The sequence below is a fragment of the Aythya marila genome, assembly GCF_965140915.1.
Source record: "Aythya marila genome assembly, chromosome: Z".
Taxonomy (NCBI): Eukaryota; Metazoa; Chordata; class Aves; order Anseriformes; family Anatidae; genus Aythya; species Aythya marila.
In genome coordinates, this window is record NC_139080.1 from 27,395,947 (window position 1) to 27,411,186 (window position 15,240).

Below are 15,240 nucleotides of genomic sequence, written 5' to 3' on the forward strand. Positions count from 1 at the left end.
TGCTGTTTTGTTTTCTAAAAACAGAGAATACAGGTCAGAATATACTGCATTATACATTTTGGACTACTGACAAGACCCTGATGGAACTGGCTACTTAGTATCTATTTTCAAAGATCCACGAAAAAATGGATCTGGTAGATAACTGATATAACCATGGATAACTGGTAGATACAGTATTGAAAGTCAGTTCTTGCTGGTTACTCAGCTTCTAAAAAGTCAATATATTTACCTCAGTGTTTAAAATTACAAATATCTATAAGGTGGTTACTTCTCCTACACTCCCTTCTCTTGAGTGAAAAACAACTAAAATTCTTGGCAAAAAAATAAAAGCCAATTTTAAGAAAAAGATCATGATAATATAAAAGCCAGACATTGAGATTTTTAGTAATTGACCAAACATGACCAAAATCAAAATATTAACCATTAGTACGGGACACCTTAAATAAGCTGAATTTTCTAAGGATTCATCCTCAGTATTTTTCTAGCAATCAAACAAAAATAATACTTCCTTTTTCTTTTTGCAATAATTCTATTTCAAGTTCAATTTCTTGAAACATGTAATGTATTGTGAAGATGTATACCAAATGATCCTCATAGAGATAGCCAGGTACAGTAATTACTAGCAATAATTACTTAGACCAAGTTTGCAAAATGAAACAGAAAAGATGCCTTACAGTAAGACAAGAAAAAGTGAAAAAACATATGAAATGTCACCTTCCAGAGGAGGATGCCAACCCGAAGTACAAGACTACACTCAGGATAAGTTAATTTTAAGGGGTGAAATGAATCTCATCTATGGTACATTGCATCGTTTTTCATGACAGTAATGGGTTCTGCTACTAAAGCATTCTACCATTCAGAATAATACTTTTGTTTGTAAAAAGCAAGAAGAAATGATAGACCAATTTTTAAATTCCAAATGTAATCAAAAAATTGTGGGCGTTAAAAAGAAGAGGCGGCACTGAAAGTATCAGTTTTGTTGTTAAACACTACGAAAGCTAGTGTTTTTTTGCTTGTGTTTTTTTTTTTTTTTTTTTTTTTATATATATATATAAATTAAATCTAGACAGAACAACTAACTTATATGATCATATGGTGTGCCTCATGCAGCCAGAATGAATGTCAGACTCATTTACAGTTGAATTAATTATCTTCTAAAAACATAGAGACCAAAATAAGCAAGGAAGAAAATAAATACTGCAAGTCAAACTCGGTTGTGCTTCACTCCAGTGACTCAACCTGAACTGTCAAAAGACATTATTTCCATTAAAAGCCTGATAAACTTGCTTTAAATTAAGATGACTTTATACAAGATAAAATAATTGTCTCATATGATTCTTAGAGGGCTGTGCATACACATGCAGTTCTATTATGTGGCAAATTTTACCTTTCTTTAAAAACTAAATTCCTCAAAAAAAAAAAGTTTTTATACTACATACTAAAACTTACAGACATTATATGAAAAGATGAGAAATCCACAACAGGTGCACATGGAGACTAAAATTGTTTAAGATAATTGGCATCTAAATAAATTAACTGAAAATCAAATCAGTCTATCCAAAGTCACTTAAACCATTCTGTAAATTATTCCCTACTGTAGCTACAGAGAGTTCCAATATCCATTACATATAATTCAAGACAACATCTATGACTTTAAATAAAAATAAAAGACTTAATTAAGGAAATAAAAAACTATTAACACGTGTAACTGTTACTTATTTTAATTTAATAAATAAAATTCTAAGATGTAGCACAGATCAATTAAGAGCAACAAAAGACAGACCACAAAAAGCGTGCATCTAGAAATTCTACATTTAAAGCAGTATTTTACAAACTATATTCCTACATTCTATTGCCATCAATCAAGCAGAACTCCATTAATTTCAGAAAGGTTCTCCAGGGAGACAGTAGTAAAGCAGAAGAACGTGATGATGCAAAGTTGGGTCCACATGAGAATATAGTGAACTTTTAACTCACTCAGAATCTATTAGTCAAGCAGTTCAAACTATTAACTGGCAAAATAAAGTAGCTATTAATTGCAGTAAGAATATCCTGTTTAAACCTAAAATTGTTAGGAAACAAACACATTATAGATGCATATTTTCATGTATTGCGAAAGATTATGATCTGAGAAAAACTTAACACTTTAGTTATGTTAGCAAAATACTAAATTCTCTATCACATAAATAATACTTTGCAAGGACTATATATAAAGTTTTTGTTTGTTTGTTTGTTTTTTAAATTGCACTGTTTAACAATGTTAGCATAAACATTTGTGTAAGAAATAAGTCTACTTACAACTGAGTCTGTGTCTGGACACTCCCTATTAAAAAAAATAAAGAATATACACAATTACAAAACACACAAATGACTTTATTCATCCAGTTCTGTTTCTACTTCAGTGTTTCAGATTAATTGAAAATAATAGAAGTTAACCCCTTTGCCTCTCAAAGTCTATTATAATTTTTGCAATAAATAAACCACATTCAACTGAACGAAATTTAAAAAAGAAGCTAAAAGTTTATGGTGAAAACACTACAGAAGAAAAATTCACAATAAATGGTTTAAAAATAAACTCACTTCATAGCAAAGAAAAAAAGAATCAAGGGAATTCAGGAGTACTGTGATTTACTTTGAACAAATAACTTAAAGAGTCAGGTCTCTGTGGACAATGTGCATAATAAGTACAAGTCACCAGACTCAATGAAACATTTTGGATAATAACTAGCTCTTCAAACAATTAAGACTATTCTTAAAGGAATTCAGATCTTCTTTCTTTTGGAAATTCATTCCTAGTTCATGCTTGTCAAGTAAAGTTGCAGCCAGGCACCAGAAAGTGCAGGAAAAAATAAAGGTATCTTCTTAAGAAACACTTAAAAAAATAAATTTAAAAAGTGGTTGGAAGGAATAGTGATTACAGTGATCTCTTCCCACCAATACAAACAAAAAACCAGAAGGAATTACATTTACTGTATGTGGGGATACCTGAGTAGCATACAGCTGATTAAATCCTCTCTAATCTGCACCCTCAGGAACAACTCTGTAAATGCTAGTACTACTGAACAACCACATTTTGGTGCTGTCAAATTGAACATCCTAAATTTGTACTTATGAAAAATTTAAGAAAGGGAAAAAAAAAAAGAGAGAGAGGAGAAAAGATTTTGGAGCAAACTACATCACCTCCAAAAGGTTAAAAGAAGTTATAAGTAAAAACTACAGTGTCCTTAAAAACAGGTTTGAAAACTTGCTGACATGGAAACACGAACACAAAATTCAGTCCAGCCTATTAGGGAACACAGTGAGATGAAGGGTCTCATCTCGTCTCCTCTCCCCTAAAAGGCTGCACACAAAAGAAAATGTGTGTAACGAAATCAAATTGTCCTATGTCATACCGCCCTCTGCTGGCTAAACTGAATTCATAGCAATAGAAGCAGCTACTTTAAAAGCTATTGCAGCTTGAAGTATTAGACTTCTCTCAAAAGGTTCTAAATGGTGGTGAGGTGGAAAATGAGGACATCAGGTTTTAGATGGATGTGCTTTTATATTGTTAGATGCATAATCTTTTAACATTAAAGAACTGGGTCATGCTTTTAGTATAATGCAACATTGCAGCAAATGGGGGCTTTGTGAGGGAATCTAAAAATTTTAGCTAAAAACTAAACCAAATAAATCATGCAAAGCAGTAATTAGCAAAACCCTTGACTGAACCTGTACAGCAAGAGCATAAAGTGTATGACAATTACTTGTGTAAAAACACTACTGGGCACAACATCTGGTTTAGGTGTCAACACTTCAGAGATTGATAAACTGAAAAGCCTACAAAGCATGAGTTATTTATTCTAGGTCTGGAAAGCATGTCCTACACAAACTAAGCAGACTTCCAGTCCAGTTTAACAAGAAATTAAGAAAGCACTCTCTGTGTGCAGCGAAGTTGCTGATACAGAGCTCTATCATGCACAGTTTGTAAGCTGATCATCAGTAGAAGATGAAATCAAGCAAATACAGACTAGCAGTAAAACTCAAAATAGATGATAAATAACTATTAGAATATTTTATTTAAGAACTTAATGGATCCTCTATACTTGAAAAACAAATATTATACCACATGAAGTTCTAAATATGTGATAGAAATTCTAGACTAGTGCAAGAATCTTTGTAAAAACCTACGGAATGTGGTGTACAGTAAGTCAGTATCATGCAGTTATATTTCTTTCTGTTTGACCTCTACATCTATTCTTTTTTGTGTTGTGTGCAAATATAGAAACAAAATATATATATATATAAATCAAGTTTTGGAACTTATTTTCCCATTTCTGGCTGCATTCGTTTTTGTTATCTGGTGACATCACTATGTAACGAAAAACAGTATTTTTACCTGGAAGAAACACTCAAGATTATCTTTGAATTTTAAATATAATTTCTTTGGAAAATGTCAGCTTTCACAAAAGTATTGAGACCCAATGGATAAGCACACAAAGATACTCGAACAGTACAGAAGCCAATTTTCAACTATCCGTACCAAAGACAATTTCTTTCTGTGATGGGTCAAGCAAAAACATGACTTCTGAGCAAGGATACATTAAGTGATATACCTACAACGAATCATTTTGGAGCTTCCTGGCCTTTTACTGGCTCCAGAAAAATAATATTAAGAACCTTCAGTCTTTGCTGGGGCCATATTAAATTTCATTCATCATCTGCCAAAGAATGGATGGAAGAAGATGCTTGGCTTGCAAGTTAATAAAAAATACCAGAGATCAGCTTGTTTAACAACCCATGTAGTGGTAAAATATTTTTTTGTTGGACCGAAAAGCTGACAGCTATAGAACTCAATCGTGTAACAGTATTCAAAACTCAATATGCAAAATCACTACTTTGCAATGCAGTAAATGCAGGGAAAAAAGGCTAATGAATGTACATAGTGCTGTTTTACATGGTGAATTTTGCATCACAAAAGAAGTGTAGTAAACAACTTTCTAGAGAGAATTCATACTTCTAAAACGTGCACAAAAACCCTTTTAAGCTCTAGTATCATCATTCATAACACATTATTTTAAATATTTTAAACTAAATCATCAGAAAAAAGTTTGTAACTTTATTTTTAGGTTACTGCTGACCAAAATCATACTGCATACATTTTTCTCATCATTTACTTCAACGTAATTAAGTATGCAAGAGAGGGTGGGGAAAGATTAAATCACAGAAAGAACTGAAATATAGAAAAATGAGTTAAAGCAAATAACACCTTTGAGCCCCAGTTGCATCTTCCTTGACAGCATGAAGAAAAAGGATGGTTTAGAAGCGTATCACTATTTAAATCAAACACCAAAAGAAAAATAGCTATAAGGCACTTTTTGTATGTGTAAATAATTAACATCTGCAGTTCTTAGGTTATGAATTTTTCAGAACTGTATTAAAAAAGAATGTATACAGACGTTGCCACCTTGAAAATGTTTCTATATTGTTACATTTCTGTTAAATTGCAAGCTATTTCTGTTGAATAAAATATTTCTATTGAGCAAATACTTCTGGAAATTTAGAACCAAATACCCTGTAATACAGTAACCGTAATTACTAATACATGGAATGCTACCAATCCACGCAAGAACTTTTATTTAGACTCACTTTCTGGATAGTCTCAACTCCTGGGAGATAGAGTGAATATAGCAGAGGGTATAGCTGGGATATCAATCATGAGTTAAAATGATGATCTTTCTGACTTGAGTGTGCACATCATTTACTGGAAAAACATTCTGTACCATACACAAAAGCTTTCCTAACAGAAGAATAACAGAAGCTTCAGATCTGCAAACAGACATATAGCACTTTTTCCACATCTACAGCTATTATTTCATTAGGAGTTCATGTGAAAATCGCATTATCTACAATGTTCAAATGTAGAACTAAGGAGAACTACTTACCTCTGCAAAGAAAAGAATGAAACATCAGTAGATTAATAAGTATATTATTTCCTTTAAAAGCCTCCGTTACAAAATTCTTAAATAGCTGTGATGTTTTCATATTGTTAGCATTTTTCTAACTTAGCTATAAAACCAGTTGTTAAACATCAGTTCAGTTCATGTTTATCTCCGTACCTTCACAAGTTTTCATACAAGACAAAGCTTCAATTTGGGAACATACTTACACAGATTCAGTATCTTTTTCTTTTTTCATTATTCCTGATAAACCAAAAGGCTTCCTCTTCCGTGGTTTTATCCCTATGGAACAAAACCTTTTCTTATTCAAATATCAAAGAGATGAGTATATATCTAGCTGTGTCAAACACTTGTCCATATCAACGTCAATACCTTTTAAATGCTGCTACAACAAGTGATAGAAAAATCTAGCAGTGGAAGTAGTATGGAGAGAAACTAAGGGAACATAAGCTATCTGCAATACATTCCAGTATATTGTTAAGTAACACACCACCCAAAAAGCAACACATCAATAATTTAAGTCATTATAAAACTGATTTGCATTGTACTTGCTATTCTCAACATTCAGTATGCTACACTGCCACTTCTTTTATAAATGGACACACTGCTAGTTCTCAGGAAAGGGACCCAGCTCATGGAAACTCAAGAGAAGCCATTTCCCCTGCTAATCCTGAATAGCCAATGAACTTGGATCAGAAGCTCAAACTGTCCCTATCAGCTACTGCAGTTCAGCATCCTGTTCTTATTTTCCTGAATGTTCCTAGTAGCTGCAAGTCTCCACCTCTCCCCAAACCTAGGATCTTTGTAAAAAAGAGAATGTCTCTAGGTTTTCCAGCTGAGGCCCAGCTCATGATTCCTTAGTGCTGTAGCTAGCACTAAGGCTGGATCCCATTGAGTCTGGAATCATGTCTTCCCCATTTTTAACACTAGATACATATGGGTATACTACAGAAAAAAAAATCTTTTATTCCTATTTAATGTAATAAAAATAAAATACATACTTCTGAATATTTCATCAGCCTATCATTTCTACCTCTCTCCCCATTTTTGCTGTAGCTAAGTAGATTGTCAATCTTTAAGCAAAATGACTAACTACAACTAAGTGCAAGCATTTGATCCAATGAGTCTACAGGTTTTTTTTGTTTGTTTTTTTTTCCCCCCCCGTATTATATACTATCTACAGCAAGCTTTTGAGCAGAATGGTGGAAACAATTTGGTTTCCCAAATTTTGCAACCTATAGTTCAAATGCATCATTAAAATTTCATTATATTACCCTTTACAACAATATATCACATAGCACATAAGGAACCTCTCTGCTCTGAGAAATTTTCAGGGTGAAGTAATTTAAACTTCTCAAATCGGGTAGCTGTAAATTCAGCTGCATCTTATGTTTTTGTAAGTACACAAATTGCTCCAATATTATTTTAAAATTCTATTGTGAGATTTATGTCCTTTATGTGCTTTATCCAGTCCAATCCAGTAACAAATAGAGTATATGAGTAGTTTCTGAATACTGATCCCCTTTATTTTAGTCAAAAAAGATTTAAGTTTCAGCTGCAATCTTGGCAATTTAGAAGTTGCTGGACACTACAGCTATACTGTTGACTCCTCTGTCCCTAACATAAATACACAGTGTATGCAAGTAAAACTGTTCTTAACCACTTAAAACAATTCCCTAAGCAAAACAATTCCCAACAAAGAAAGGTTTTGTGACCATAACACTGCATTAAAATTGGTACAACTAACATGACAACAATGGGAAGAGCCTGGGCCATATTTTGACACTTGTTAATGGAGTTACACAGTTGTAAGTGAACCAAATCCAAACCTCTGCAAAGACTAGGTCTTAGCCAAAGTACATTCATAAGAAACATTAAAATTCTCTGACATAATGCATTAGTTCAAAAAGTGTTGTAGGTCGTACTTTCTTCTATGTTTGTTTCTTAAAAGAACAACTGTTTCTTAGTTGATTGGAATACTTTCAAGTTATATAAATTCAAAAGCTGAATACAATTCACTAATCAAGAGTTCCAGGTGCTATCCACTGAACTGTCATATGAGTAACTACACTACAATAACTCACCTTCAACAGCACTGGATGTATTACATTCTTCAAATTCAATAGGACCTCAAAGAAATAGCAATGAAGATAAACATTAGCTTAAATTTAACTTCAAATGAGGGTCAAACACTTTAGCCACTATTAATATTTCTTGAAATTACTAGATAATCATTTACTAGATAATCATAATTATGACTTTAAATGGTAAAGGAAAACCACGGTTGCTCTGTCAATGGTCAAACAGATGGTAAAATCATACATATACAGCAAATCATTAAATATTTTCACTTTTTCATAGTGAAAAATTAAAATTTTAGTGCACACTGCCTGAATACAGGTTGACTGCCTGTGCTCTTAGAGCCACATGAAACTATTCTGTTTCCTTTTCTCATTCAAAACTGTATCTCTAATATAGCATTAGTGTAAAGTTTTAGGCTTACCTTTTCTTAATGAGAAATGAACTATGTAAAAAAAATTGAAAACCAAAAAGTATAGCTGTAAGTCTAATTTTGAGATTCACACCTTTCCTGACTGTATTTTTAGTTCCTGTTTCTTCTTCATAGCTAATTACCTAGACAGTGAAAAGTGATGTGTGAGCACCGTTTAAGTGTAGTATCTAAATAAATTCATTATTGTGACTTCTCATTAGAGCTGACACAAGGTAGCGGTCAGGTATTATTGCAAAGGGTAAAGCTAACCCTCTTCAATCTGTCTAAGTCTAGAGCTTGTTTAGCCCCACTATGAGCCATTTTAAGAAGTTCACATATACACTCATTATAAATACAGAGAAAAAAAAAAAAAACAACACCGTTCCCAATTCTGTAAGATTGCTATTTTTTTTTCCTCATACTCTTTTTTGGGGCTTACTCATCTGCTGCAAATGAGACTGAGATCTTGCAAATTTCAATTACAAGCAACTAGAAGTAAAGAGATTGTGGAAACTTAAAATACAGAACAATTTTCACTTCTGCCCCAAAGCATATGTGCTAGTAAATACTCTAATTTATTTATCTTTATTATGAAATCAAGATTGTTTTGGAACATCTACCATAAAACCAAGAGTAGTGTAATTTTCAGTGTGTTTTCACATAAAATAAAAGGTGTGCTTGCGAGCATTTTCCATCATTCTCACTTACACTCACTTCAAAATGAATGTGATACCCTTAGTCTTAAAGTAACTAGTTGATATAAACAGATCGTATATACAAGAAAGATGACTACAGGCTTCAGTTTTTTTGTTTTTTTTTTTTTTTAAGCAGTACAACATAGCAAATTACTGTACTGCAATTATAGATGCCACAACAAAAGAAAAAAATAATTTAGCTGTGAATTAATATTGTGAATTACACAACTGGGTTTAATTTGCATTTGATTTACTCAGTTAATTACCTCAAATGGTTATATTTGTAAAGTAACCCTTAAAATGTATATTAACTCTTGAAGTGTAAAACTGTGTTCAACATAAACACCACATTTTGATGGCATTTCTCAAAATTGCAGATGAAAAAAAGTTACACTTATGTCAAACAAAAAGATAAAAATATAAATGAGAAACTGATTATGTAGCTCCATCCTAGGTAATGTTAAACAAACTGAATTATTTTAGGCATACTAGATAAAAGCTACCAGATAATTTGAAATCTTGCAGATATCTAGTGAATTGGATTTAAAAAAAAAAGAATTCTAAGTAATGACTTATGTTTATTGCAATGACACAGTCTGCAATATTTTCCCTGCTGGTTAAAACAAAACAAAACAAAACAAAAAACGTGTTTGTAAAAGCAGCAGTAGCATGAGAATCTAGGACTAGGACACATCGATACCTCATTTATCATAATGTAGTTGCTTAGGCTCCAGATGAAGCTCTTGAGAGCAGAGTATCAAGACTAATTTCAAATGCCAGTCTTAACTACCCTTTAAATTTCAATTGCTAAATAACTTAAATGGAAGTCTAATTATTCCACAACAAGATAAAATGCAAATTCCAAACAGTTCTCTCATTCTACTATATATTGTAAATATATTGACATTTTAGACTGCTCTTCCAATCATTTCTCCTTTGCTCTCCTTGAAATTCATTGTAAAACAAAGTCACTGTGCTCCAAAAGTCAGCAAATCTGGATATCTCACAAAATGAAAAAACAGAAAAAAAAAAAAAAAAAAGAAGAAACACTGATTCAGAGAAATGTCAAATCCCTGTAACAATTTCACCATTTTATTTTAGTTAATTAAACACTATTGTACAAAACACATTGAGGACAAAATTCAGAAAAAATACTGTAAGACATAAAAGCTCAAGAACAGATCCATTACTTATTCAGTACTTCACTTCAGACAATCTATTTTTCATCAATTTGCTAGGGATTCAACTGCTTCTATTTCTTGCTTCTATGCATATTTCCATTTAGCCAGGAAAAAAACAAAAGCCAAACCAACCACAAGCATTCTTCCCCAAAACAAAAACAGAAGGAAAAAACTGTAAACAACAGGGACTTAAACATATTTTTAGAATAAAACAATACTAAAGGTTTTTCAGAATACCATCCTTTCTCTTTACCATTACCAGTTACTAACACAGATTCCCAGACTTCTAATTCTACTCTAATGATTAATATATATATATATATATGTATGTATATATATTCAAGGTTCCAGTAAAACTCATCCTTATTTCAGATATCTTTCACTTCAAACACAAGCATAAAAAAAAGATTGATCAACATGAAAACATGAACACATCAAAGTTTCTCTATTTTGTCCACCACGCTTGCCTAATGTTTGTCTTTGAAGGAAGATATTTATTTATTTATTTATTTATTTATTTATTTACAGATTGGTAAGCTCTTTACTTCAAGAAATGAACACTCTTACTTAGTACCGAAACACACACGGATGTGAAGAACAGATTAGTATGTTCATTTAGAATTAACACAAACTGGCCTATCCCCACCACCCTGAGCTTACAGTCTTTCAAAAGGGTATTCTTTCCGCATATGTCTATAGAATACAATCTGAAACATTCTTAAGAATATTAAGAATTAAGAACTCTTAGTTAAGAATAGTCAGAGACTGTAATTATCTAACTTCATGCTTCCTCAAAATGTGCAGTTAATACAGAAAACCCTTCTCCCCACATGCTTTTTCCTTTCTCTGTCTGCTAGCTGCTATACTACAAGAAAGATAAATCATGAGAACAGCTTTCTCTTACACAAAATTCTGTGAACCAGTTAAAATTCTAAAGCTTCTTCTTATCCTAACTTACATTTTCCATTTAATTCAAATTTCTGTAAGGCTCTTTACCATTTGGAATCTGAGATATTTAAGATGCTTATGCCTGTCACTAACAAGTTCACAAATATCACAAATATTCACTCACAGTCTATCCTTTTCCTCCAAACTCCATAGAAGTTTGCTTTTTTTTTTCTTTTTTCCCTAAAATTTGTATGTAACCTTCTCCTGACACAGTGTATCATATACTTGTAGCTAAGGCAAGCAAGGGTAAAATTCATACATTGCGCACTTTTTAGCAGAACAGCACGAAATTTGTAGTAGCTCTTATTTTTCTGGAGTTTTATTCCGTAACTTCAGATCTCCAAAACAGTTCTGTTCCCTACATGCCCGCTGTAAAGAACACCACATTTAGCCCTAGGAGCGTTATTTTAAAGCCAAAATAACATTTCAGAAATAGATATTTTATGTGGTGCTATATGGTGAGCCAATTTAGAAAATGGAACAGCTGTGATGAGCATTTGGTAGTCCGCAAAATAACTAGAGTTTCTTGCAGGCAGAGAGCTTTGTGCCTAAAGAAGTAATAATACTGTTTTTCAGCTAGAAGTGTGCACTGTTGCCACATCATCTCCCACTACAAGATGCAGCCAACCAGAAGCTTTCTTAAGAAGTTCCACTACATTATCCACTGTATTTTTTTTGCCTCTGGATAACAAAAGCACCCGTGCTATCACTGAAAACAAACAAACAAACAAAACCCACACACTAAATCAAAAAGCTTTCTTCCCTGAACAACCATAACCTCTATCTTTCTAATTCCTAATTTCTTAATCTTTTGAAAATCCTCAAAAATTCCTAATGGGTTGGCAATAATGTAGATATCCAAATAGGTGTAATAGATAGCTGCATATCAAAGCGTGCAAACTCGTGTATTGCTATCACACTAACTTTTGTAACAGCTGCACAGAGATGTGCATGCACTACATCTTCACAAGGAGGAAAGAAGTTTTCTTAACAGACTTGTGCCCAGCTACTGCTGTGCAGACAGAAGGTTAACTCCAACAAAGATTTCAGCTCAAAACCTGCACGATTAACTTAATGGCACTTATACTTTGTCTACAGAAACAAATGCTGCACAACCTAACTTCTGAGATTTCTGAAGCAAGTACTTGTACTTGCCCATCACAACATCCGAAGAAAGAAAAGCAGTCATTTCACATTGAACAGGTATTGGTGATGACAGGGACTGAAGGGACACATTTTAATGGATATCTCTAGAGTCCTAGCCACATGGTAGCCCAAAGCACTGAAAAGTGTTACCACACTGAAATAATAATGACAATAATCTGCAGTACTACAGTCAAAGCACTGAGATTTCGTTTGTACTTTTTCTCACAGAAAGACAAGAAACTAATGTGAATTCAGATGGGAGACTATTCTCAAGCATTCACCGGAACACAAAAAGAATAAGGACATAAGAAGAATAAAAACAAATATTAGAACAAAACCAGGACTATGAAAATCAAAAACACGTTTTAAGACACTTATCAGAGTAAGTAAAAATTCATAGCTGAGACTGCCCTTTACAAAAGTCTTTGCATTCATGTTCTTTTGGTTTACAGATGGATAGTTTCAGGCTCCACTTAATATCTTCGCAGTCTGGTCTGCTCGTTCTTACCTTGAGCTATGGAATGGTAACTCAATGATTTATATATCTGAAATACTTGTACATTAAACTTAAAAAACTATTTGATACTGTATGTACCCTAGGTAGAACAAAAAAATGTGTAAATGAAGGTTAGCATTTACAACAGAAAGAAATATGAGTATTTTGTGGGATTTCAGTCACTTAAGGATACATACCTAGCTAGCAGGATGCTAACGAGAACTTAGCACCTACAAATGAAGGGGGCCTCAAAATTTAGTAAGCTCCTCTAATTGTATATCCACATTCCCAGCAAGCATCACCCTAAAACACTTTCCAAAGTAGGCTGCTGCAGCTCACAGCATGGCATCAGCAGGAACAGATACAGACAGGAAGGAAAAGCAAATGGACAATGGCTTTACAGACACATGAAAGCAGAGGGCTGCTATTTGACCAGAGACTGAAGCAAATAAATCACGAGTGGGTCCGTTCATGGTTCCTGAAAATGAGGAAGCTTTGGTTTGCTAAAACAGAAAATGGCAATTTGAAGAAACTGAAAATTTTGATTTTAATTAATCTAATAGCTTACAATGAGTGACACTAGCATCAATAAAGTAACAGTGAATCTGTAGCTCAGGACGCATATCCCAGACTATTCAGAAAATATAGGTAGAGTTCTCTTGTTATGGGAGGCATATATGTGGACTTCCACAACACCAAAAAGCAAAGTGGATGGCTAACAATAAGGAGATACTAATCTTATTCAAAGATGAATGAAGAAAATGTAACTATGCTGATACAATTGCACTGTTAATTTTAATGTAGTACCTACTACATATTTATCCTATGTCTGTGGGAACAGTTTTTTCAGAGTATACTCAAGGCAACTACAGAAGAGAGTTTATAAATAACAACCCTTATGCCTGCTAGCAAAATTATGTACAAAGTAACACCAATAGTCTTCAAGACAGTTACGTTCTTTGTCAAGGCCTTGAAAACCAGTTATAAAACCTACCCATAGTATACGGTCAGGGAGACTCTGGAAATAAAGGTTTTGCTAAGGTCAGACAAACAAAATTATTTGCACTTTGCATAACAGGGAAAAAAAGTTTTATTGTTTGAATTCTTAAATAAACAAGTCAGGTAAAAAAGCCAACTACTATCACTAGGAAGGCAAACAATATTATGTCATTCTCTGGAAAAGAGCCCCCAGTAAGTATACCAATGAACTGGAAAATCCTGCCAAGCTAAAAAAATAAATAAAGCAAACAAATCAAGAAGTCAATAAATCAACTAACAACTGTTTTACGTTTGTATCTGCTTTTGGTCCTTTTTAGTTTAAGGGGGCTACACATGACAGAAAGAAACGCTCTCCCACCCAGACATGTATTTTTATTAACTACATTTAATTTCCAATAACTGGAAATCCTCAGTCACTCAAAGAAAAAAAAAAAAGTATATATATATATTCTGACCTTTCCTCTATTCAAAGGAAACAGTTTACATAACGCACGCACATATATAAACATTAACATATCTCTTTCAACCAAAAGCTTTTAAAAAAACTCTGTAAATCTGCATATCTCTTTCAACCAAAAGCTTTTAAAAAAACTCTGTAAATCTGCACTTGTAGTTACATATACAGTAACAACCAATATTCTTGTTTTTGATAAAAACAAAAGTTTTTCTATTTGACAGTAAATCATGCATGAAAGGAGGACAATTTTTTTAAACTGCACATGCTTCACATGCTGCTTCAAATGGCAAAGCTTTGCGTGCCTGGCCCAGTGCCAGTTGACAGCTCAGCTGGATATCAATGCACATTCTGACCCCCCTTGCAGCGTGTCACTTCTGAATTGTTTCCGCAGTAGAAAGTTTATTCAACCTCTCTCTCAAATTCAGTGGACCGACCATCATTCTGCTATTTAATCATAGCAGAACAGGTTATTTTTCTGACAGCACTAAAGCCAGAGAGCAATTCCTAATGAACAGCTTGATACAAGTGGAATTTCGACTGTTTTAGCCTCAATTAATTCTGCTGTCAAAACAAATGACTGCTTTTAGTGTTTAGATGTTAAGCTGTATCACAAAGGTCAATTTTGTATGTACACAAACATATAAGCAATCTTTTTCTTGCCATCATCTGATCCTGATCCCAGCTATCAAATTTAGAAACCAGGAAACCAAAATTGTTTCTAACATCAACTTCACATTTTTATTGCCTGTCCAAGAAAGATAAGCAATTTTCTATTGCTTATCTTTTTTATTTTATTTTATTTTTCCATGGAAAAGGATTTCTGATCTAGAATTGGAAAAAACAAACAAACAAAAAATCAAACATAGTTTATTTGTAAGAATGCATTATAAA

The 15,240-nt window shown here is 33.1% G+C and overlaps 1 protein-coding gene across 4 annotated transcripts in view; it reads right to left on the bottom strand.

Moving 5' to 3' along the window:
* The window catches only part of FCHO2 (FCH and mu domain containing endocytic adaptor 2), a 91,810-nt gene that overhangs the window by 36,587 nt on the left and 39,983 nt on the right, over nt 1–15,240 (bottom strand). For all 4 annotated transcript variants that reach the window (XM_082782512.1, XM_082782511.1, XM_082782509.1 and 1 more), the window contains exons 9-11: nt 8,021–8,065; nt 6,146–6,218; nt 2,299–2,323 (exon numbers count right to left, since the gene is read on the bottom strand). In XM_082782512.1, coding sequence (XP_082638638.1) covers nt 2,299–2,323; nt 6,146–6,218; nt 8,021–8,065 — 143 coding nt within the window. The remainder of the gene's footprint in view (nt 1–2,298; nt 2,324–6,145; nt 6,219–8,020; nt 8,066–15,240) is intronic.